This window comes from Psammomys obesus, unplaced genomic scaffold (genome assembly GCF_907164565.1).
Source record: "Psammomys obesus unplaced genomic scaffold, mPsaObe1.curated_primary_1811, whole genome shotgun sequence".
Classification (NCBI taxonomy): domain Eukaryota; kingdom Metazoa; phylum Chordata; class Mammalia; order Rodentia; family Muridae; genus Psammomys; species Psammomys obesus.
The window spans coordinates 13,788,507-13,814,176 of record NW_026596085.1 but is presented as its reverse complement, the minus strand read 5'-3'; the positions used below and the strand labels follow the sequence as shown (position 1 = coordinate 13,814,176).

General features: G+C 45.9%; 1 protein-coding gene across 2 annotated transcripts in view; it reads left to right on the top strand.

Moving 5' to 3' along the window:
• The window catches only part of Tbc1d22a (TBC1 domain family member 22A), a 274,151-nt gene that overhangs the window by 81,705 nt on the left and 166,776 nt on the right, over window positions 1-25,670 (top strand). For both annotated transcript variants that reach the window (XM_055627174.1, XM_055627173.1), the window contains 3 exons: window positions 7,912-8,040; window positions 9,880-9,942; window positions 20,963-21,077. In XM_055627174.1, the coding sequence (XP_055483149.1) occupies window positions 7,912-8,040; window positions 9,880-9,942; window positions 20,963-21,077 (307 nt within the window). The remainder of the gene's footprint in view (window positions 1-7,911; window positions 8,041-9,879; window positions 9,943-20,962; window positions 21,078-25,670) is intronic.

Below are 25,670 nucleotides of genomic sequence, written 5' to 3'. Positions count from 1 at the left end.
ATTCCTTCACCTACTTACCCTGGCTTGAGATCAGAAGTGAGAATAGTTTATTGGCAGGTTGCTTCTCTTTTCCCTTTGTTTTATTTTTGGAGATTAGTCACGGGGAACTCTAGTCACCTACTCTAAATTGAGCCTGACTTTCAGTATTTAAAAGACTTTTGTGCTAATGAGTCGTGATAAATTTTCAGCTCAGTACCTCGTAATCCTAAATGCAGATGCAGCTCTGAACAGCAAATATTTATTGATTAAATATCTCTTGCAATTAAGGCTAGACCTGCTGTGATCACTTGTGCTCTGTTTTGTGTTTTTTTTAAGTGTTTATAACCATGTTTCCAAATGTCCTCTAAAAGAGGTTGCACATTCATGATTGGTTTGTAGGAAGTTATAATGTAAATGCCTGGAAGCTCCTATATAATAGTTTTATGTTCATCAAGAATGGGCTGTTCTGGGTGGAGCGTCTCAACAGCGCTGCTTGCTCTTGCTCTTTTCTTCACTTCTGAGCTTGTATAAGTCATAACTACAGTTCCCTGAGCTGCATAGTCACAGTGGCTGCCATGTTGGTGGGCAAAGAGCATCAGAGGAATAGCAGGGGTTGGGGTGGGGTGAGTGTTGGGTGGCCCCATCCTATTGGTGTGGACCTGGGTGTCTGTACTTAGGAGTGCTGGCACTATAAACCAAAGAAAAACCTGTAGGGGCCTGCCCAGAAACAGTGATAGCCCTAGAGACCCAGGTGCTAGTGGGTGCTGGTCCAGGGCTCAGGCACTCAGCAGGGTAAGTCCAGCACAGTTTGGCACAGTGTACCTGTGAGACGTTCAGGGCCTGAGTGTCAACCAAGAGGAGGGATTGGGATGGTAATATGGGGTAGCCAATTCCTAGGCTCGGTTTTGTAAGGGGGAGGCTTTACACTCTGTCTCCAAGGCCATTGCAAGTTCACAAGGAGGTCAGAAGGAGCAGGTTAGTTCTCAGGCACAAATTAACAGGCGAGGAGGTTAGTGAGAAAATCTGTTCTTCCCCAAGGAAGTAGTTCCTGGGGAGTATAAACGAGTGTAGATGCTGGGCAAGGCTTCTTAGCACAGATTCGTGCTTACACAGCATCTCTGAAGAATGTCAGTGTTACTGGAATGAGGGGGTTGGGAAGGTCACAAGGTTAAAGGGTGTAGTGGGGTGGGGCAGGTCAGTAGCATAGACTAGGCAAGTATTCCTCTTTGGGCCTGTGTAGGAAGGCAGGGCAAAGGCCAGGGATCAGGAGGAGGCCTTGTCCAGTTGATCCTCAGGTAACATGGCCCTCATCCTGAAGGACTTGAGCCAGGGATGTGCAGCTGTTTCTGGAAGGAAAGCAACCTGGGTAATGATTGGTGAGTACATCTAGTTATCTGCTGGGGACTGGTTAAGCCCTGTGTGTTTTAGGCACTGTGTTTGGTGCTGGGAAAGAACAGGGTATGCCTGAGACTCAGTCCCAGCCCTCCTGGGTCCTACACCATACAGAGAGAAAGTCTTTCCTTTTGTCACTACACAGTGCAGGCCTAGGGTTCACTGCACAGAAAAGGAGTCATTTCTCCAGGACCCTGTTCCTAGCTGCTAGAGCTGGCAGAAATTGGCTCTTCTGCAGGGCATAGGCACAGGCACAGGCACAGGCACAGGCACAGGCACAGGCACAGGCAATGACTTTGTCCAGCACTTGGGTCTGTGATGCTGTTCCTTTGCAAGTCTGCTGCCTGGAGGTTCAGGACCTGCACAGGAGAGGACACCACTTAGCTGGTATGCTGGTCAGACATAGAGTGGCCAGGTAGGAGTTGGTCAGAATTGGTGGGGTCCTTTCTCAATTGGAACCAGCTAGACCCTGGAGCTTGTGTGAGAATAGGTTCCATGTTTGATGGCTACTTCACAGACTCTGTCAGCCTTAGCATGTGTCTTAGTTAGGGTTACTATTGCTGTGATGAAACACTATGACCGAAAGCAAGTTGGGGAGGAATAGGTTTATGTGGGTTATACTTCCACATCTGTAGTCCATCACTGAAGAAGTCAGGACAGGAACTTAAACAGGGCAGTCACCTGGAGACAGGAGCTGATGCTGAGGCCATGGAGGGGTGCTGCTTACTGGCTTGCTCCCCATGGCTTGCTCAGCTGGCTTTCTTATAGAACCCAGGACCGTCAACCCAGGGGTGAGCACACCCACAATGGACTGAGCCATCTCTTATCAATCACTAATTAAGAAAATGCTCTACAGACTTGCTTACTGCATTTTTTTCAACTGAGGTTCCTTTCTCTCAGATGACTCTAGCTTGTGTCAAGTTGACATAAAATTAGCCATCTCAGCATATTTTCTGTAATAAAGGTCTGGGGAGCATGTCTGTCAGTTGCAGAATATTTGAGGGAAGGGTGTTGAGAGAGAAGACTCTTGTCCCACTTGTGTCTTACACAGTCTCTGAATCCTGCTGATTAACATTGTTTCCCTTGTGACTGCCCTGGAAGCTGTCATAGGTCTGGGACCTGTCACAGATCTGAACAGACAATCCAGATTGGACATAGGTGTCACATATTCACTGAACCTGATGTCCTGTGTCAGAGTGTCCTTGGAGCACCTGACTGTAGACAAAGAGCAGGGCATGGTCAGTGAGTATGGGCTCCTGATCTGTGGTCTCTTTCCATCTGCTTGCATTTTACTGTCACCTTAGAAGGTTATGTAAAACTGATACCTGGGCTTGCTAGTGCACCCAGGTTGAACCCGAATGTTCTAGGGTTCAAGGCAGCATGAAAGGACCAGGATGCTCATGAGCAGGTGAGAAGCTGGTCTCTGAAAACTGCATGGCTTCGCTGCAGGTAGTTCTCATTGGACCTGACACACCTGGAGCCCGGGCCTGGGCTGGGTGGTAATAGGTGAGTGGGGACTAGATTATAAACCTAGTTCAAGGTCTGGCCCACTAGTAACTTTCCTCCAGCATGCCATGGTTTGTCATTGGCACAATTCTAGTGTTTGTGGCAAGTGTTAGTTTTAATTAATGAGAGGAAACTCTGCTTTAGAGGAGAAACCTGGCTGTGTGGCCCTTGTTCTGAAGAGTGTGGTAGCCAGAGCACTCCATTAAACATTAGCGATGCTATTTAACTTTTAAATTACATGCAAGCAGCATAGGACCTTTTTCAAAATTAGTCCCAAAGAGAATCATATTTTTTGGTTCTCTCTTTTTAAGTAACTGTTTCAGAAAGAGTGAACAAAAAACTAATTAAACATTTAACATTTAGGCTAGTGAGGATATTGGCTAAAAATGACAGTGAGGCTCCAGTATCAACATATCTTCTTTCAGTGTGTTGCAGTCGGTTTGCATATGAACGCAGTGGGAGGGAACACATTGATTTTTGTGTCATCAGGACAGTTTGGATTTAAGTATCTGCATGCATTGTTTTACATTTATGATTAGTGTTTTTATAGCATGCTAATACAGCAATTAAGTCTTCTGTAGTTCTGTCATTTAAAATTCATTGCATACTTGAATGTATTTCATTTGCATAATTTCTAGTCTTGCTTAATTATCAAAAGGCCTCCACTTGCACATGTGTCTTTCCTCTAGGAAGGGGATGGTAGAATGGGTGGGCCTTTTATGATGGCATGCTTGCCTTTTAGATTTTGTGTTTCATTAAGTTAACATTCAGGGAGATGGAAGCTTCCTGAGAATACACATTCTGTTACCTAAGGTTACTGGGAGCTTTTGTGTGTGGCTGCCCACACTGTCCCTGCTGACCCCCCTGATGACCCCCCTGTCCTGAATTGCAGACTGGACCTGGGCCCTTTGCTCTGGCTGTTGAATGCAGCACCAAGCCTTTCATATGACAGGCTTTGTTTTGGTCTTTGCCCAGCTGGAACCTACTTCCTGCACACCTCCAGGGTCTATCAAGTTTTCCATTCTCTCTACTGTCACAATCAAACCTAGCCAGGAAACTGTGTTAACTTAGTCTCTCCTGAAGAACCTAGTTTTGTATCACCTCCTTTTTGTATCACCAGGGTCTCATGGTGCTGACATCTTCCATTCATCCAACAAGCATTTGCTGAGTATCTGTTATAGGGGAACAATATTCTAAGCCTTAGGGTATTTGTGAGTTGAAAGGGAAAACTTACACTGTGACTGGAAGAGGTGAAAGTACATTGTGTAATGGAAGTTTTGGTTTCTGTTATGTTATGTAAATATGTTTTTGTTTTTTTATTTGGGCTTTAGTTTGTCCACAGCTGATAATTGCCTCCTATGGGGTATGATCTTTGCCAACTGGTAATGGCCTGCAGCATAGAGAGGGGTGTGGTCTAGGGCTCTGAGGGATATTCTAGAGGGCTCTTCTCTAGAAAGAGAAGGTGTGGCAGTTCGGAGAGAGTAGAGATGGTATGGTTCCTTAGAGGAGACACTAAGAGAAGTGTTTCAATGCGGTGGCTGGAGGAGAGTGCTTGCTGTTTTTGCTGTTGACTGAGCCCCCAAAGAACCCATTGACCCTAAACAGCCAGGAGAAGTAAAGGGGTCTGTGTCCTTTCTCCCCGCTAACCTTCTTTCTCTTACCTAGGGTTAAAGGTTGGTGGAAGGGAGGTAGAGGCTTAAATACCTCAAATAAAATAGAGTTTAAAAGCGAGTGCAAAGACATTGGGTAGGGAAGTTGGCAGAGGCGATTGATGTGTGCTGGTCAGAATAAGAGGGCGGTCAGGGTGCTGTTTATATACATGATTCTGGTGGGCCTCTCTGAGAGGTGACATTTGAGGTAGGACTGGAGGGAGGGTTGTGCAGATATTTGGATGCACAGTCTGGTCCTTACTATTTCAGTGCCCCATTGAGTACAGTGTGGATCACATAGTTCTCTTGGTCCCAGAATGGGTTGGCATGGATGATAAATAAAGATGCCCGAGCAGTAGCAGAAGCAATATCCCTAGGACCTGAGAAGGCAGAGGGAGTGTGGAGACTGTAGAGGGCTGTGGGATTGTTAAAGGGTTATCACTGGCCACAGAATCTGCACAGCAGTTATCAAACTTGATGCCAAGGTGCCAGCCTGCTCAGTGTTGTATGCCACAGTGGTTTGCCCAGTCTGTTTCCCCATCTTAAAGCAGCAATGTTGACTACCTGTAAATGGCTAGGTCTAAATGAGCACTGAGGTGCCCTGCCTGGTGGGGGCTGTACCTTCCTTAGAAACCCTGTGGATGGGCAGTTACCAGACAAAGAACAAGATCTGTCTTAGGAAGTTGTTATTCTTTACGTTCATACGAACTGGAACTGAGATAGCGCCAAGGAGAAAGGAGGTACAGACAAAGCCTACTGTCTGGATGGGTTGTCCCTGGGGTAGCCTTTAACTGGATGAAGAAATGCCTGTCACTAGCCTACCCTCATGACTCTGTACCTTCAGCTCAGGGGCAAGGCCGTGTCCCTATTGTCCCTAGCAGTACAAATTCTGCTGGGATATCCACAGATGTGTCGCAAGTGGCTCTGATTACCGGGTAGGTGACATCCTGGCTGGTCCTGTTGGTGTGGCACCTGTTGTGGGAGGCAGAATGTGCAGTGGGGTCTTGGTAGTCTCCTTTCTGCAGAAAAGAGAAGAGAAGCCAGTGTAGCAGTCTGATGATTGTGCTTCCCTGTCGGCAGAATGCTGTGCCATGAGTGTGAGCCTTTCCCTCGAAAATGATCAAGTGAGCATTTTGCAGTTTGTTCACCTGCGAGTTGTGTTTGACACATGTAGAACAGGGCTGCTGGGGTGTTTCAGGGGTCACCTCATGTGGGCTCCTTGAGAATAAACATTGGAGTCTGTGGTGCTCACAGCTCACATGTGGGAGGAATTCATATCAGGAAATTCCCAGACATTGTTGGTCAGTGTGTGTTTCCAAATACCCAATTAGAAATGGTGTGTTAGAAATGGCACAGGTCATGTCAATATGTGCAGAACACACAGCATGGCTGTGCTGCCTCCAGGGTGATGTCTCGGTAGGGGTTGGCAGGCGTTCTTTTAAGGGCTCCATAGCAAGTATGTCATCCCGTGAATCACATGTAAACCATGAAGTGCTGTGGGCACTGTGCAGGAGCAGTCACACAGTGTTCAGCAAACAGGCACAATGTGTACTAACAAGATGTCATTGACAGAAGCAGGTGTGGGTTCAGTTGGTGTCTCCTGTTGTCGAATGGTACTTAATCATAGTGGGAATATAGTTGTGATTTTGTTTTTTGATTTTGGGTTTTAAGAGAGATGGTTTCACTATGTAATTCTGGCTGTCCTGGAACTCTCTCTGTAGACCGGATTAGCCTTGAACCCCTTGAACCCAGAGATCCACCTGCCTTTCCTTCCAAGTGCTGGGATTGAAGGTGTGGGCTGCTCTGTCTGGCTGTGATTTTAAAGTGCAGCATATGAGCCTGCATGTTGGATAATGGGTGTTTTCCTAAAAGGACCAATTGCATATCAATAACTGGGGCTTTCTCCAAGTGAGGGACTGATCATCATCCCAGGACGACATTACCAGGTCACAGTAGCCCCTCCACAGGCAGGGGTGAGGGTGCTTCTCACAGGCTTCAGCTGCAGACTTGGAAGGAGACAGTGACTTGACTGGAAGTGGACTGCATCTGTCTTGCCCCTGCTGTGTTACCCACAGCCTCCTGGGAAATGCAGATTCTGACTGTGTTCTGGTGGACAGCCACAAAGAAGCCAGAATGGCAACCACATGCTGGCAAGGCTGTAGAACAGCTTGTACCTTGTGTTCAAGGCATGGCTGCCACTGCCCAGACTCTATGCACCTTAACTCACGGAAGCAACAAAGAAAAGCCCTGGGCTTTGGGTCACCCCTCCACGTCTGAGCCTCTAAGTCACTGTGGCCAGGGAAATGGGGTACCCATCTAGTGTGCTCCAGTCACTGCTGACTGAAGTGTGAAGTGATGTCACACTGGAAAAGATCTGTCAGTTCCTTAGAAACTTCTGTCTACATTGTGATGCAGCCCTCTTCCCCTTGCTATTTAGCCTTGAGGGATCAGAGAAGCACATCTCCAAAGTCTGCAAGAATACTCATGGAGCTTTGTTCATTCATAAGTAGCTTACCCGAACTGTGTGGCCTAACACATGGCAGGCAGACTCGTCCCAAAGGTGGCTACATCTCAGAAGCATCTCAGAAGAAAGTGTGCCCAGAATCCTAGGTTCTTAGTGAATCTGTTTGGAGAGTCCCAGATAGACTCAGTCAGCCCTAGCGAGAAACTAGCACTATCAGGGTCCAGGTGAGATGGTGGGAATGAGCTGCAGAGAACACCATCACTGTGGGTGATGGAAAGTGCCTCCTGTTTTTCTGGGAACAGTGGTCAACTGCCTGAAGCTCTCTTTGAGGCTGTAGGCCTGGGCTTAAAATCAACAAAGCTTACATACAAGATTAATTTAAAATGTAGAACAAGGAAACAAAAAGGAAACCATATAAAATGTCAAGCTCCTTAAGGCCACTGGAGCCATCCGCTCCTTTCAAGAAATGTGTCTATTTAATGTATTGCATAGTGCCTGGAGCACTTGGGTGCTTTGGAGAATGATGTATATTTGGCCATATGACAACTTCTTGTTCATAAATGCAATATGTGTATTTGTGTACATGATTCGAGTGTGAGACCAGACAGACTGGCTGTTCCTTATGGATGTAAGCCCTGTGGAGAAGGGTTTTAGCATCTCCATACTATGCTTCAGGAAAGCCCTGGGTCTGGGTGCTGTCAGATGACTTTGGGATATGAATGATAACTTAGAATTGGTTGGCGACACTTGTGGGAAGTGCACGTGCCGTGTGCTTTGTTCTGTGGGGGCTTTTTCACAGTGCCCTCCCTGTGTGTTAGGCGGGCCCCAGCATGCCTGGGTCATCCTGGAGGTGAGCACTTGGCTGTTCACTCTCGTGATGCACAGTGACCATGGATGCCTGTGTTTCTTTTGTTCCTCCAGGGTTACCTTCCTGCCAATGTCGACCGAAGACCAGCCACGCTGCAGAGAAAACAGAAGGAATACTTTGCTTTCATTGAGCATTATTACAACTCTAGGAATGATGAAGTTCATCAGGACACATATCGCCAGGTGAGTGTGTATATGTTTATATCTTTTTCTCTTCCACATATCACTCAGTACTGGGACTTGGAGCTGGTTTGTAGGGGACATCTTTCTTTCTTTTTTTGACATGTTTCTTTTATCAGGAACCTGATAGGCTTGCAGATTTATAGTTCCTAACAATAAACATTTGAAAGCAGTTAATGGCAATTTGCTACCAGTGGCAGCATCTGGCTTGTTTGAATTCCTTTTCAGAAGTAAAGCATGAAGCTCGAGTCAGATTACAAAATAGATGCTGTGATCTGTTAGTGATGACTTGTGTCTGCCTTGGGTAATGGCTAGCATGTGGTTCCTTGGCTTGTGCCTGGCACTCTATAGCCTTCTTATGAAATGCATGTTGTTTCTTGGCCTGTGCCCTGAACTAGTGCCTTCCTGCATTTGCTTATCATGTATTTTCTGTCTCACTGAAGGTTTATGTCCAGGCCACCTGGAACTAGAGATAACATTTGCCCGGTTTGGCTTTCTCTCTGTGGGCTAGTCCTGCTGACTATGTGGCTTTTCCCCTATTTTCCCAGGCCTGTGATTGATGAGGCAGGCCAGTTGTAGGATATGGGGTATGATGCATGTGCTATTCTATCTGCACAAGAAACACATTGCCTGTGCCTCTTGTGTAGGTTGTCCTTGCTGGTGTTGGGCATAGAGGCATGTCAGGCCTGCTTTTCATCTTGCAGGAGCCCAGCACATATTGTATGTGTCCACAGGACTGTCACCAAAGGGAGTAGTGCACGGAGGGTGGCTCCCCAGGATGCCCTGCTAGTGGACCTGGGCACTCTTGTCCCTTACTCATGCATAGGTTCCTGAATGTGGTCAGTTCTCTGACCTCGCTGGTCTGTGTGGGTCTCTTAACAAGGCTGTTCATGGAGTTTCCTTCTGTGTGCATTCACTTTGCAAGCTTATTTTATCTTGTTCTCTTGTGCTGAGGACTCAGTCTGACTGTCACTATTAAGCCTTTGAAGGACACAGAGAACAAGCCTTTTGTAGGTCGAAAGGCTGAACCTGAGAGGCTTACTCTTGGTGACAGGCCAACTAGTGTCAGAATATAATGGTGGACCCATTTACTGAATGTTAGCTGCCTCTTTGCACATAAGCAAGGGTGGAGCTAAACTGTTGTGTTCCCCTTTGGGTTAAATGTACTGTCTCCTCTCAGTCTGTGCAGGCTGTTGCCCTGAAGCCCCAGAGTGATGCTCATGTTACTGGTGTGGGGTATGCTCCTGGGATGTGAACCAGCCTGTGACATCAGCTGTACTCAGAGTGTTCCTGTTGGCTCACCTCTTGAACCTGCCTTGCTTTCCACAAGTGGTCTTCACAGTTTTGCTTGCAAACATTGTCAAGACTCTCCTGTCAGGCAGTGCTTAGGAAGGAATCTGCTGACAACAGCAGAAACTTTCAAATGTTTCCTTTAATGTGTCCTAGATTCCCCATGGACACTGTGAAATAGAGGAGAATGTGGCCTGTGTTACAGATGGCCCTGTCACAGCTGAAATTCTAGGCACTGTCAGTGTCCTTGATCACACTCACTGTCAGGCTGAAAAAAAAAACAGTGTTCACTGATTGCGCTGGCTCATGTTACTGTGGACCTGAGGGCCCACTCTGTTCCTAACCATGCAGGAAGCGCTGCTGCCCTGCGGAGGGTCAGGCATGCCTGTCACCTCAGAACAGGTAAGCCTTGCTCAGGTGGAGTGTGCTTCTGGGTACCACCTATGGAGGTGACAGTCCTCTCAGAGCAGGACTGTCATGGGCAAAGCACATGTGTTGTGAAAGGCTGCTCTCATCCTATAAGGTAAACATATGTCTCTCCTGTATCTGCAGATCCATATCGACATCCCAAGGATGAGTCCAGAAGCACTGATTCTTCAGCCCAAGGTGACAGAGGTAAGAGGAGCACTGGCTGGGGAGTCTCTGCTGATGCCTGTCTCTGTGTGACCGATTCTCACTGTAACTGAGGGCCATGGGAATCTCTGATTGTTCTTGTGTGGAACATTGACACATACAAAAGAATATATGTAATACATGTGCGAATATTTATAGTAGAAATGTATGTCCTTGAATTTAGGAGTTAGAACCTCTCCGGTGCTGACCAGCTGCCTCTGTGAGTTTGAAGCTGGTAGCATTGAAGCTGTTTCTCCACGCTCGTGGTTTTGCCACCCCAGCTCCATTTCTGCACTCCCCCCCCCCAAAAAAAAAAAAAAGAAAGAGGTGAACTGACTGTTTCTAACTTATATTTTCAATTGTGACTTCAATAGTAAGGAAGTGTGTGTTACTGTTGAATCTTGAGCTGTATGTGCTGTTCTTTGTGCAATTCAGCCTCTGCAGCTTGTGCTTTCTTTCATTGTGTAGTAGTCAGGGTGAATGTTTGGGCACTTCCTGATGTTACACTGTTGGGACAGTGTGGCTAGAATTCTCATGTCCATTTATGCAGTTGTACCCCTGTGAAAATTTCTCCAAGGCTCTCAGGATAACATCAGCTTGCTTCCTGGAGGGGTCTGCAGACAAACTTTACCTGCAGCACCGGAAGCCTGGATCTACCCCCCTTGGCAGTTCTTGGAACATGTCCAGGCTCCTGAGCTCTATATGTTGGGTAGATATTCTCATCATGCTCCAGGCTTCGCTTTCCTTGGCTGCTGGGTCTTAAGGGCCTCTCTGTATACAGAGATGGGTGTCTTCTGTGTCTCTGATCTGGGAAATGCTTGTTACTGTGTGTCCCACCCCTTTTCTTTTTTTCACCCATTAAAAAAGTTTGTGATCTTTATACATCTGGGATTCTAAGTCTTTGACAGTTACTTGTTTGGATGCTCTTAGCCTTGCTGAGTTGAGTGCGCTGCCCTTTTAGGTTATTATGGGATGCTTTCTTTAAGAATTTTACTGTAACATCTGTCTTGTGTTTTCTCAATTCCACCATGTGTTTAGCTTGTACCTGATAGCAGCACCTATGGGTGGGCAGTCACAGTGGGGAGTGCAGGGGTTTGGACTTAACTCCTTCAGTGCTTTATCTGTGCCCCATTCACAGGCATCCACAGGGACATTAGTGCCTTCTTCTTTCTCTTCAGAGTCAACTGGGTCATCATATTTTTTACTCATTCATGCCATTTTCAGAATCAGGTTGCCAGTTTTTTTTTTTTTTTTTAAGTCTGTTTGATTTGTGAATGAAATTGCATGGACTCTTTGGATCTGCTCAGTGGGTACTCTGCCCCTGAGCTATATCTCTGGCCCTATTTTTATTTGTTATTTTGAGACCAGATCTGTCTGAGTTGCTCTTGGTGTTCATGAATGTAGCTTGCACATGCCCTGAACTTTAGATCTTCTTGCCTCATCCTACCAAATAGCTGGGATTACAGACCTGGGCCACAAGACCAAGGCAAACCTCATGAAAGGTCTTGTGTATGTTTTATTAAATTTATTTATAACCTTTATGTTTTTGTCACTAAAGTAAGTGGTATCTCTTTAAAGTAGACTTACTATCTGAAATACTTTGTTTTTCATCTTTATTTTCCCCCAGTAAATGCGCTTTTAAACGTGGCATCTCTTGCCTGTGCACTAAAGCTGCTAAAAAGTTCCGACATTGCTGAAGTAAAAGTGCTCGTAGATTGTGGAGCACAAAAGGGGAAAATGAATTTCCATAGGAGCGGCGGCTCAGAGGCATTTGGCTTTGATTGCCCTTCTCGGTGGTGTGCTTACCGTGTCTGGAAACAAGGGTAATGCATTAGGACCTCTTCTTTACTTAAGATTTTCTTTAAAAATGGAAAAGAGACCTTGATTTGTCTGTGTGTGTGTGTGGGGGGGGGATTCCCCCACAACTCATAGACCTGGCCTTGCAGCCTCTGGTCTCAGTTGTGGTCCAGAGCCACTGCCATTGCTTTGAGGTCAGGCCTTTGTCCTCTTACTTTGGAGCATCTCCTTGGCAGTGGGCTTTGCTTAGCCAAGACTCCTCCAGAGGTATGAGGTGTGTATATTTAGCAGTTGCAGGGCTGAGCAAAGGCTGTGCAGCCTACAGGACAGGCAGACCTCTGGAGGAGGAGGGCAGACTAGGCTGGCCAATGGTGACTGTGTATAACTTGAGTGTAACTGTATTGGGATGAAATGAGGAGCAGGGCCTTGAGGAAAAGCATTGAAAGGTGGGTTTTGTGTTGGCCAGTATGCAGGAGCCAATTAGATTTCTAGTACCTTGGAAGCTGGGATATATCCATGGCGACAGCAAATCTATTGCATGGTAACTTCATGAGGTAGAAGTTGATTACTGTCTCTGGAGCTAGTTGTTTGTCAGAGAGTTGGTTGCTACCGTGGGCTTGGCTTTAACCTCAGGGTCCAAGCAGCTGCTTGGTTCACTTGCTCACGTTTGCATCCCATGAGCGGGGAATTATAATAAGACACAGCTAGGAAAGAACAGGTGTATCCCTTCAAAGTCATGTGAGTTGGCAATGTGGTACTGCTTGTCAACTAGTTACTTAGCTTGGTGACATGGAGTTGCTTAGCTGGCTGGGAGCTGGGAAAGTGAAGATAGGTCCTGAATCTCACATGGCAGCTTTCTGGGGCTCCTGGGGTGTTTCCTGAAGTCAGACTTTTTTTTTTTTTTAATCTCATATCGTTATTTGAAAGAAAAATCACTTTTTAGCCATCTTTTGCTTTTTAGTCCCTGCCCATTTTGTTGAATGGATTCCATCTTAACGTGACCTGTGTGACCCTTAGCTGTTGTGGCCAGTCCTCTGTGTTTGCTGAAGACCAGTTTTTAAGTGCAGATGTTGGCAAGTTCAACATCTGCCCAGTGGCTGTTCCTCCACAGCTGTCCTGTTGTCTGCCTTGTGCTTCTTAGAGCAGCCTCATGTTCGGAAGTGAGGTGCTGTCCCTAGGTTGCTGCTGGGATGTGATATCTTGTCACATATGAACAGACTCAGGAGAGTGACCCACACAGGCTGTGAGTGGATGTAGGGGCCACCTGTGACTGGGAAAGAAGAGGCATTTGGTACTCAGGCGCTCAGCAGGTACCGACTGAGCATCAACCTCTTTCGTCAGACTTTAGTGTTTCACAAGCGGAGGAAACAGCCTGCCCGCATCCAGACCCCGGTCCCCATGTGCCTAAGTGTGGCAGCATGTGTGCTCTCTGCTTCCAGAATGCTACTCTCCCGCCCTGTTGACAGGCCTCCAGACCTGCAGGTGCACCTCTGCTTGACAGGTGGCTGAAGGTACGCTGAGACCCTGGCAGGAGCCACTGTTCCTCTCTTGCAGTGGTTGAGCTGCAGTCTTCCTCCCTTAGGCTCTGAAAAACATGAACCTCTTTTGATGTTTATTATTCTCATCACCATGAGCTGTGTTGAACTGCCTAATAGAAACCACCTTGGTGGTTACTCTGTCCTTGGTCTGTTTGTCCCTCTTTCTCATCACACCCTGATTTTTCTAATTGGTTTTTTTCCCCCATATGGGTATGTTGCATTTAGAGCAGTGAACAGTGACACTGGGCATCTCCACAGCCTGGAAATACTGGGGCTGAAGTGTCTCTAACATCTGTTTTACTCCTTGTCATTTGATGTCTTAATTATGGGTCTATTACTATGAGGAGACAGCATGACCAAGGCAACTTACTGAAGAAACTATTTAATTGAAGACATGCTTACAGTTTCATAGGGTGGGTCCATGATCATTGTGGCAGGGATCATGACAGCTGGCAGGCAGGCATGGTGCTGGAGCAGTAGCTGAGATCTCTCACACCTGGCTCAAAGTTGCAAGCAGAGAGACACTTGAGACTGGGCTGCAAGATTGGGCTTTTTCAACCTCACAGCCTATCCCTAATGACACATCTCATTCAACAAAGCCCTATATCCTAATCCTTACCAACTGTGGAGCCATTCTTATTCAAACCACTATCTTGGTGTCATTTTTATTTTTATTTTTTTAATTCACAATTGGGGCCACAGTTTAAGAGTTCAGGAAATCTTCCTTGCTATTGAATCAATTCATCAAACTTTCTAGTGTCTTTTGGGTAGGGGTTGATCTATCAGTCAGGCCTCCTCTGTATTTTATGGCAAAAATGTCAGATTAGAAGGCTGCCTTTAACATATATGCCCAAGTTAAAGAAATCTAAGGGTTTTAATTTTAGGTCCCCATTGTCAGGCACAAGACAGAGAATGTTACTGGTGTCTTTGAAGTCCCTTCTTGTTCCACAATCTCCTCTATATGATACAAGTAACCTCTGTGATTATGGTGGCTCTCCAGTTCTTTGTCACGGCTTTGCCAGGTGGTGCTTATATGGACTGCCTGTCATGATGGTGTGCATCAATAGATGGTGTTCGTGTGTGGAATGCTCCTTGGGCAGTGCACTCCTGAGCGTGTCTGTCCTTTATGATGGTGGGCATTGACTGATGATGCTACCAGTGTGCTAGGTAGTGTGTTTCACAAGAGTGTTTTTGTCCATATGTAAAGTACAATGAATGAGTCAGGTGTGGTACATGCCTCTAATCCCAGCACTGGGGGAGGCAGAGGCAGGCAGATGGACCTGATCTACAAAGTGAGTCCAGGACAGCCAAAGCTATATGGAGAAAACTGGTTTTGAAAAAAACAAAAACAAAAACAAACAAACAAACAAACAAACAGAAAAGGTACATTGATTGGATTTACTCCATCATTACCTACTTATCTGTTCCCTATTCCTTAATACTCCTAGTTTTACTTTCTTTTAAAAAAGCTTATCATACAATTTAATGGGTTTCATTAAAACATTTTTACACACACAAGTAATGTACTTTGCTTGTGTTACCTGCCAGCAATTATTTTTTCTTTTCTTCTTTTCTTCTCCTTGTTCCATTTCCCCAACCCAATAGTCTCTTCAGTTCCTCTAACACACACGCACAGACACACACACATGCACACACACACACACCAACCATATTCCACATACAAGAGAAACATTGTGTTTATCTGATTCTAGCTTATTTCACTTAACATGATGCACTCCAGTTGTACCAATTTTCCTGTAGGTGGCATAATTTCATCCTTTATAGCAGAATAAAACTTCATTATCTATATATACATATTCTTTATCTATTTTTTTTTAACCAGTATTAGTTGTTGTTTTAAAGGTAGCTATTCTGACTGGGGTGAGATAGACTTTAAACACAGTTTGGATTTGTTATTTCTTTCATGGTTAAGGGTGCTCAATATTTGTTGATGTATTTATTGGTCCAATGTATTTCCTTTTCAGGTGCCTGTGTGTTCAGTTCATTTGCCCATTTATTGATGGGATGAGGTTTTGGGCTCAGCTTTTTGTGGTTTTTGTAGAGTGTGGATTTTAACTCCGTTAGACAGCAGAGACCTCCTCCCATTTGGCAGGGTGTCTCTGTACTCTGCTGAGTGGTTTGTTTTGCCGTCTCATACAGTCTTGTTTATCAGTTCTTGCTGTGGTTTCCCAGACCACTGAAGCACGGGTTTTCTGTTTTCCTCAAGAAGTTCAAAGTTTGAGATCTTATTGAAGTCTGTGATCCATTTTGAATTGATTTTTTTTTTTAATTGGGTGAAGAAAGACAGGATCTAAGTCATTGTTCTCCAGTGGTTTAGAAAAAGGCTGTCTTTCCTTCTGTGTATGCTTTGGTGCCTTTATGGGAATTAAGGTAGGTATAGCTCTATGGGTTTGTTTCTGAATCTTCTGTTCCCTTGGTCTGTGTGTCTGCTGTTATACTAGTACCTTGCTGTTTTTGTTACCATGTCTCTGTAGTGTGATTTGAGGTCAGGTATTGTGATACCTTCATCATTGTTCCTTTTCTTCTGCTTTGCCCTTTTGCACCTCTTATTTCTGAAATGGTTCCCAAGTGGAAAGCCAGCTGTTGGCCATGAGCAGCCATATCTGTCTGCTGTCTGTTAGGATTTCCAGTGTGCTGGGGCCTCTTCAGCAGGTCTTGGCCCCCTTGGTTTGTCTGTCTTTGTCCTGACTTGGCCTTGATTATTGTAGTCTTGAGTCTTGTGGGCCAAGCCAGGCTGCTCACTCCTGGGTCTGTTTCCTGGCTGCTCCTACCTTTCCTTGTGTGTTAAAGTGAGCTTGCTAGGTATCATGGACTCTCCCAATTTGAGTTGCATCTGTTGATCAGTTTGAAGGGAATTAATCCTTTGTTTTTGTGGTTCCTTAGTTTTTGTCTTTATTTTTTTAAAGATTTACTTTTATTTTATGTATGTGAGTATTTGCTTGTACCACATGCATACAGGAACCTGCCAAGTCTAAAAGAGGATGTCAGATCCTTTGGAACTAGGGTTATAGACAGTTGTGAGCCATGTGGGTCCTCTTGAAGAGCAGCAAGTACTCTTAACCACTGAGCATTTCTCCAGTCCCTCTTATCTTTACATTTTAATGAGTTTCTTACTTATATTTTTAAAATTTTATTTACTTATTTGATGTATAAGGGTGTTTTGCACGCATATATGTCTATGCACCAGGTGTGTGCCTGGTGCCCACAAAGTCCAGAAGACAGTGTTAGATCGTCCCAGGACTGGGAGTACAGATGCTGTGAGCTGCCGTGTGAGCTGAGACTCAAACCCAGGTCCTCTACGAGAGCAGCTCGTACGTTTACGTTTCTGAGCCATTTCCCCAGCCCCTCCTGTCTTTAATTCTAAACAAAGTTTTTATCTTGATAACTTGTTGAACTTATTCACACACATTCTTACAGTGTCTTGAAAGATTTTTTTATTTTTATTTTTAAATTTTCAGTATATAGAGTGTTAGTGGTGCTAGGGAGGCAGTGCAGTTGGAGAGCTCTTGATTCACAGTGTGTATTTCAAGTGGTAAATGGTTGCCTTTTTTAGGACACGCTTTAGGTTTGTCATTGACTTTTGCTTTTTAGAAGTTTAATTATATTATTTATTTATGTGTGTGTGTGAATATGTCGTGTGAGTGCAGGTGCCCATGGAGGCCAGAAGAGGACTTCAGACTCTCTTGAGCTGGAGTTAGAGTCATTTGTGGTCTGCTTGGCCTGGGTGCTGGAAACCACCTTGGGTCCTCTGCAGGAGTAACAGTGCTTGGACCACCGAGCCAGCTCTCCAGCCCCTCAGCATGCTGTACACTTCTGCTTTGCCTCATCACTAGGGTTATAAGTGGTTTTCCTCCTTAGCCTCCTGTGCTGTCGGCATTTAAAGTGTGTGAAGCCAGGTCTTCCCAGCATGTGTGCTGGTCCCCTCTCAGGAACACCTTGGGTGCTGTGTGGACTCTTGTGGTAGTTGTAGAATGTTTTTTTCCCTGTTTCTGACACCAGGTTTGGTATGGAATCCTGATTAAGGTGACATTTCAGTGCCCTTCTGTTTTACTTTTGGTGTGCAGAACATCTTGGCTCCCACATGTGCTGAGCAGCTGAATTCTGGTCTGCTGAGGAGGCATGTGGTAGAGGTCTGATAAGACCTATCAAATAAGGATAAGTGCTTTGACTGTGTGTGTCTACATGTGTGTGTGCTGGTAGATGTACATGTCTATGTGCATGCATTTGTATATGCATGTACATGTCTATGTGTATACGTGTGTATGCATGCATATATGCTCACCCATGTAGTTATGTATTGAGGCCAGAGGTTGCTGTTTGCATATCTTTCTCAGCTGTTTCTTCACTGTATTTTTTAAGACAGTGCTTCACTGAGTCTGGAGCCAGCTGATTGGTGGACTGGCTGTCTATCAAGCCCCAGGGCTCCACCCATCTCTCTTTCTTCCCTCCCAGTGCTGTAATTCTAGTTATGTTCCACAGAGCTCAGCTTCTTTTAGGTGGGTGCTGGGATTCTGAACTCAGAGCCTCATGCCTGTATGGCAGGCACTTAACCGACGGAGCCACATCCTCAGACTGGCCTCTTGATGTCTTCAGCCTGGGGTAGCATATGGCAGTAAGCATTTTCATTACTGAATTTCAGAAAAGAGCCTTTGGGAAGAGTTCAGAATTTGTTTTACTTTTAATGCAGTCCCCTCTAATGGACAAGGATATCAAGAATGGCAAAACTGAACCCTAAGGGCTAATGCTGTCATGAGTGTTCATAGTCAAGGTCCCTCAGACCAGTCTGTTTCCAGTGGGCACATCCATGTGCAAGGGCCTCTGTGCCTTATGCCCTTTGGGGCATTGTGCATGCTTCCCCGAAGCACTTCAGCATGAGTTAAACCTCCTGCACCTGATAGGATCTTCTATCTGCTCTCTGCTGAGCTGACCCTGCCTTCACTGGCACCACGTTGTTTCCAACCTTCTGCTCAAAATCCAAGGGATTTTCATGGAGTTGTAGGCTGTGGCCCCATGAAGAATGATCCCCTCCCGCTCCCCCAGAACACTTTCAGATGATAGGACAAGGAAGTTTCCATAAATACTAAATGACTTTGGGATCAGGGCTTGTTTTGCAGCTCTAGCCACTGTCCACTGACTAGAAGTCAGCCTTAGCTTGTTCTCTGGATGCCTGTACCAGTTCCTGTGCCTGTGTCGTTCTGGGACCAGAGCCATAAGGTAGGAATTTCAGGTTGTCAGGAGAGGTCTGATGGAGTTAAATGTGAACAGCTGGGCTGACTGGGAGCTTTCCTTTGCTCATAAGAAACTGGAGTATTTCTGGATTTTTCTAGGGCTGTAGCCTGCTCGCTCTTCAGGTGCAGTAATGGCAAGGTGTGCTGTGTTGTCAGCAGCTGGCAGAAACCTACTCTGCGGCTTCCTCAGGGGAGCGCTGTTGCTTCTCTGTAGAGCAGCTGGAGGGCATTGGCCTCCCAACTGCCAACTGGGCTCATCTGCCCACAGAACACACTCTGTGCTACTAGTTTGTCCTCCCCGGAAGGTGCTGGCACTATATCCCGAGTCGATACCTTGAGTCCCACTGATGGAGGCTTGTGCTTGGAACTGAAGTCTAAGAGCCCAGGCCATCCCCTTGTCTCCAGCCTTCTCAGGTCTTTCAAGGTGTGTTCACCAGGGCATAGAGTATATCCTGTTTGCCTGTGGGTGTGAGCAGAGGGAGCTCTGCTCCTGGGTAGCTGTGACAGCCTCCTATGCATCCAGGGCCTCTGGTGAGGTTCAGATTTTGAGGTGTGCATGCAAGCGTGCGTGCCCCTCCCCCATCTCTGTATATGTGCGTCCGTGTGTGTATGTATACTGTGTATTTGTTAGTGTGGGTTCATGTGTCCCACCCACATCAGCACTGGCTTTCTTTGATTGCCTGCACTTTTATTTTTTTTTGAGCCAGCGTGTCGCACTAACCTTGAAGCTCTTATGCTGGACAGTGAGCTGCAGGGATTTTCCTGTTTCCACCCCTGAGATCAGAATTATACCCGCCCCTGGCTTGGAATTCTAATTGAGGTCCTTGTGCTTGTAGGGTAACACTTTGCGACTGAGCTATCTCTCAAGCCTCTGAACTTGTTTTTATTGTATTTTAATTTTTTAGTGGTGCTACTGATTGTATGCAGGGCCCTCACACATGCTAGGCAAGTGCCTCTGAACTTGTTTAAATATTCATTTCTCTCTAGGAAACTGTTGACTGGTGAAAAATGTATATGAATTTATGTGCATGAGCGTGTCACTCATTCAGCAAATATTGAGCTGGCGCCTGCTGTGCTACAGGTGGTGGTTGCTTGTTATTCACTAGTGTATACTGGTATGGGGGTGGGGACAGACTTCAGGGCTGCGTTTGCCACTGGGAGGTTCATGTCTTGGGAACCGAGGCTTTGCTTGTCTGAACTCTAGGCCTCTCCTTTGTAAATCTGGGGGTTAATGTGCCAAGCCCAATCATACTTTGGAGTGGAGATGATGTAGGAAGGGCCTGACTTCCCAGAATGTGCAAACATCAGGTTCTTCCAGATTTGATGTGATTAGAGGTTCTGGAACACTATTCATGTAACTACCTGTTCACCACCTTTCTTGTACCCTTGCCTATGTGATATCTGGGCAGAGTAGTACCGTCTGGCTTTGGCTGGCTTTAGACCGAAATTCCAAGCAGGAGCCACCAGTGAATGACAGTGGGAAGGAGGGAAGGCAGAGTCACATGGTAGGATGTGACTGGCTCCTCCATGAAGAAGGTGGGCAGGGAGCCGAAGGTGCAGACAGCAGTGCTTGGGCTGTCTCAACTAGTGGCACTTACTTCAGCCTGAAGCAGTAGGAGGCCCTCAGGGCGATGGGTAACCTGTTGGGCTCTGAGGAGGGTGCAGAATGTGGGTAATGGTTACAAAAGGCCCTTGGGACAGGCCCAGAGTTTGGGGAGACTATGCTGTGGACGAAGGGAAGGTCTCTAAAGCATTGGTGTGGGTGCACGCACGTATGTGTGAGAAGCCTGGGGTGGTGTGGGTCTGTTGTACCTTGATAAGGTTAATCTCAAGAGCAAAGATGGAGAAGAGTGAGTGGAAAAAAGCTGCTGAAGAAGAAAGGTCAGTTGGAGGTCTTTCTGAGGAAGAAGGAAGGTACTTAATACTTCATAACTCAGGGAGCTGGGTACCTCAATGTTTTTTCTTGGACCGAGCTAACTTTCTAGGGAATTAAGTCTATTTACCTTGTGGGGACATGGATGCATGCACATGTGCATGGGACATGGATGCATGCACGTATGCTGTATCCCCCCCTTTCCCTCCCTTCCTCCTTCCCCTCCTCCACTTTCCTGCTCACCCATCTATCACTAAGCACAGAGCCTGGGCTGCTCTGTGTCCCTGTGACCTGCTGGTCTCCAAGGAGCAGAGAAGCTAGTGTTAGAGGTGGGAAAGAGCTGAACCCAGGGTTTGTAGAATACTGTGGTGAAAGTGAACCAATAAAGAGTTAAGATCATCAGACTTTTGCAAAGAAAGTAGAATGGATATCTGTCCATGTTTGTGCCTTAGTATTGGAGACAGTGAGGAATATTGATGGCATATATTTTAATTAAAAACGTGAGTGCATTTTAAATTTTTACTGTGTTCATATCTTGCTTTATTGCCAATTCCGTTTTCTTTCAGATTTTCGAAAGGATCTTGTTTATATGGGCTATCCGACATCCTGCCAGTGGATACGTTCAGGGGATAAACGACCTGGTCACTCCATTCTTCGTGGTCTTCATTTGCGAGTACATAGGTAGGCACACACCACAACACTGCCTCTGGATGCCCAGTGTGAACCTCATTAGGTTTGCTGTGTTCATTGCGTATGTATACCAATGCTGACAATTGCCCCTCAGGGTCATAGTACTAACAAATGACAGCTGTTAGTAAGGGTTCTCAGAGGAACAGATCTTATAGAATCCTCAATATCTCTCTATCTGTCTGTCATGTAGTGAGGGGATTTATTACAATTATTTACAGGCTGTGGTCTAGATAGTCCAATTATGGCTGGCTACAATGGAAGGCCCGAGAATCCAGTAGTTGTTCAGTTCATGAGGTCAGATGTCTCAACTGGTCTTCAATATATGCCGGAACCCTGAAGAAGAAGGGTAGTGAAGGGATGGAGTTGCTAGCAAGAATTAGAGCAAGCAGGCAAAGGGAGCAAGTTTCCTTTCACGTTCTTTATATAGGCTGCCAGCAGAAGGCGTGGCCCAGATTAAAGGTGGATCTTTCCAACTCAAAGATCCAGATTAGGAGTGGGTCTTCCCACTTCAAATGGTTTAATTAAGAAAAAAATCCTCACAGGCGTGCCCAGGAATTTAGGGTTTTGTTAATTTCAGTCAAATTTGACAACCAAGACTAGCCCTCACAATTGAGGAGAGGGCAGTCTTATCATTGAGGTCAGCTCTAAAAACAATCTTTACATCCACAGTTATTGCAGATATGCTCACACCTGACAGTACCCCATTTTAAAATAACATATGGGGATAAATGAGTCTATTTGGGAGTTTGGTTTCTCCTAATGACCCTCAGTTCAGTGCTTTCAGTGCCGAGTTTAAATGGGTTAGATTAATGTGATAAGGCATTACTAGTTCAGTGTTTTATGGATAAGCTGTGAAGCAGGCACACTTCTGATGACTTTTCAGCAGTTCCTAATATTGACATCAGTAGCATTGTTTCATGAGAAGATAAATTACATGTAAACTGCTTAGCTGTGAGAGAGGTAGACTGTGCTGTTAGACTCTGAGTTCTGTCTCTTTAAATTTTTTAAAGCTCTACACTGTGTGTGCGCGCGCGCGCGCGCATGTGTGTGTTCACCTGTGTGTGTCTCTGTCTGTCTAGGTTGCCTGTGGAGGTCAGAGGGCATCTTGTGGAAGTCCTTTCTCTCCTTCACATGTGGGTATTGGGGACTGAGCTTAGGTTGTGAGGTTTGGCAGTGAGCCTCCTCACTTGTCTTCATTGAGTCTTCTTGCTTGCTTGTGAGTTCTTTTTGTCCATTTACATTAGCAAACTGTGACATGACGTCACCCGCTCTGAGCACTTCAAAGTTTATGAAGCATCTGATCAGTGATGTGTGTACTTTCTGATTCCTTTGTGAAAATGAATTATGTACGTAGGAAGGGTCACTCTTCACTTTGAACATTGTGTTTAAAGTTGACACCGTTTGTTCTCTTGAGACCGCTCCTTACATGGTGCTGGCTTGTTTTTGTGTGGTTATAGACTGGAGCATTTCAGCCCTCAGTCAGCTGTGGTCACCTGGAGGAGAGGTTCACTCAAGGACAGGTCATCCCGAGGACGACAATACGTCCAGTCAGTGAGTTGATTATATCATAGGTCAATGCTAACCAATGAGGGAGAGCCACTGCTTGCTTCCTAGCATCTCTGTCCTTTCAACCCCCATCTGAGAGGTGGCAAGAGTGCTCCTGATGGTTCTGGCACAGGAAGATCTCTATCTGTGGACCTCAGTTCAACCACCATGCTTAGAGGAATGATGGGTTAGGCTAAATGGGCCATTTGATTAATGTGGTAAATAAGTTTGTTTTAACTGCTTTACCACTGACTTATGTTGTAAGACCCAACTGATTCTTAATGCATTTCCTGATTATTAGCAGACAGGGTGAGTGGCCATGACCGTGGTGTTAATTGTGTAGGAGAAACAATGATTGGAGGAGGTAGGGAATGTGGGTGCTTTGTAAGTCTGTCTTGAACTGGACACAGAGATGTTTTTGCAAGGCATCCCTCCCACATGAACACACATACATATGTAAAGATACGTAAAAATACAAACACACATGAACTTATGCACACACACTAAATAAATAATTCATTTTTTTTTTAAAGTTGCAAGACTCAGAGGAATAGCCGAGTGTGGAGGAAAAACTCTGGGCCCATGAGGAATGAACTGGTGACCATAACAGTATGTTGGAGAGCCTTAGAGAGATGATTGTTCTCACAGAGAACGTCCTAAGCTGTTGTTGGTTGGAGGGTGTGGATGACAGCTTCCAAAGCTGCCTACAGTTGGCCTTCCTGCAGGCTCCAAGGAAAGTCATGTGCATAGGCTGCCTGTCTCACAAGTTTTGAGAGGAGCATACAGTCACTGGTCTGGACTGGCCCTGAGGAGAGCAGATCTTAGGAAGGGCCAGGAGAGGGTCTGTATCATCAGGATCACTGCAGCCCAGGGAAGAGCTCATGGGCATGGAGGGTGGGAGGCCACCATGACTCAGTTTCAGTGAGCCCTCCTGGGCATCAGCCTTTGCCTTGCACTCAGGACTGTCTCCTGTGTCACATTGTGCAGGGTAGGAGTTTGGCAGGTGCGTTTGGATTGAATCCTTAAGATGTTTCTCTGTTGTGCAGTTAAGAGCCAGGGCTTTTAAATCAATGAGAGAGAGAGAGAGAGAGTTGCCGGGGTTTGGGGACGTACAGATAAGAGGAAAAGGAGAAGTGGGAACACCTGACCTTCCTGTTTGGGCCACTCTTCTGGCTTCTCTCCTCTAGCTAGCTCAGGACTTGCTTAGGTTCCTGGGACACAGGAGACGTTACCAGGTGGGAGGAGGGTTGTTGTGCAGGCTGCCAGTGGCCACTGTGGGTGACAGTGGTTTGGGCGCTCCCTCCTAATTCTTTTCCTCACACCTGTTTTCTGTGGTTGGCAGCACACTGTGTGCCCAGTGCTTTTCTCGCTCCGGCAGTAGCATCTGCTTCCTCTATTGTATTGAGATATCTTCCTGAGGCTCATCCCTGCCTCCTGCATGTGGTATTCTGTGAGATAACGTTGTATAATTCATGAACTCTTTCTGCTGGTATTGGATTTTTAAGCCCCCCCACCCCACCACATAGTATAATTTTTAAGTGAATCCTGGCCTTTTAAAATAGTCACTATCATATTCTGTCCAAGAATGTTAAATTTGGCTTAAAATTAAGAAACATTATTCTATCACCTTGGTTGGCACATTTCCAGCAGAGGTTGTATTTTAGTTTAAATAAATATTTTGAGTATAGGATAAAAAAAAAAAAAAAAAACCAAAACAACAAAGATGCATTCCCCCCACGCATCTCTGCTATTTCAATTTAGAAACAATTTTGACCAGGCACTCTGGGCTGATACCTTAGGGTAATTGAGTGTTCGTTGGCTGCACAGGAGGAATGACGATGACTGTTCTGCACAGTGAAGACTACCTCACAGTGGATTCTCGCTCAGGAGGTTTAATCTCAGGCTGATTTGATTCTGTATGTCATCTTCTCATAAATTACTCTTGAAAGCAAACATGGCAGGGGACTGGAACAAACAGTGCATTTTCCTATGAGCATTAAGAATATTTATTTCTGCGTTTCCCGTGTAAGTCAGAACTTCAGAAGTACAGCCTGCTCTTAGCATTGCTTTCTGGAGAGGAGTTTCTGAACACGGTTGAAGTATGTGGTGCTGCTGGGCTGTACCCAGTACCCCTGGCACAGGAAGCATATCCCTGCCAGAGAACTGGGCACTAGCTGGGTTACAAACATGGTTGCCCCTCCAGTTTGCATTGCCACAGAAGTAGGGCTTCAGGGGGCAGCGGAAGATGAAGCGATGCTGTGGGCCTCTCACTCAGTGCCAGTTTAGGAGTGGGTGCTTTCGTGTTGGGCTTCAGTCTTACCCACTGTATGTCTCTTTCCCACGTGTTATGTGAGCCTAGATTGCAACTAAATTCATCTGCCGGGCTTTCCCCAGTGCTCCTCAGCGGGGAGGTGCTGCTGCCGCCCACGGTTTGGTTCCAGACCTGCAGAGGAACAGTGAGGAGCATCTGTGTACCATGCAACTTCTGTGGCAGTTACTATCCAGGAGGAAGTATCAGCAGAGTGTGAGTGGGCCAGAATATGACCAACATACATGTCCTGTCTTGCAGAAGCCCTGTGCCTATGCATTTACAGACATTTACAAAATGCCAGAGCAGTAGACTTCTGCTGATAGATTGGAAAACAACTTTGGTCACAGTGTGGCCACATGGACCAAAAGCTGTCACTGGGAGGTTTAGCGTTTCCTTGGGCCTTGTCAGTGCACTGTTGTACATGGCAGCCATGATGTTGTGTGTGCGTACTGCAGGGTTATTTTTATCTTTACTACTCAAATATTTACGAAGTCATTCACCATTTGAAAAGAAATGTTTAAAAATTGGTAACATAGTGGTTATCATAAGAAAACTCAGCAGAGGAACAGTAAGGGTGTGGAAGATGGAAGGCCAGTGAGAACCACCCACTTCTCAGTCGTCTGCTGGTCACTGCTCCCAGCAGCACAGAGCATAGGGCACTTGCTCCGTAATAGACAAGGGCTGACACTAACGTGAGCCTCATGCAAATCAGGCATGCCGTGTTCTTC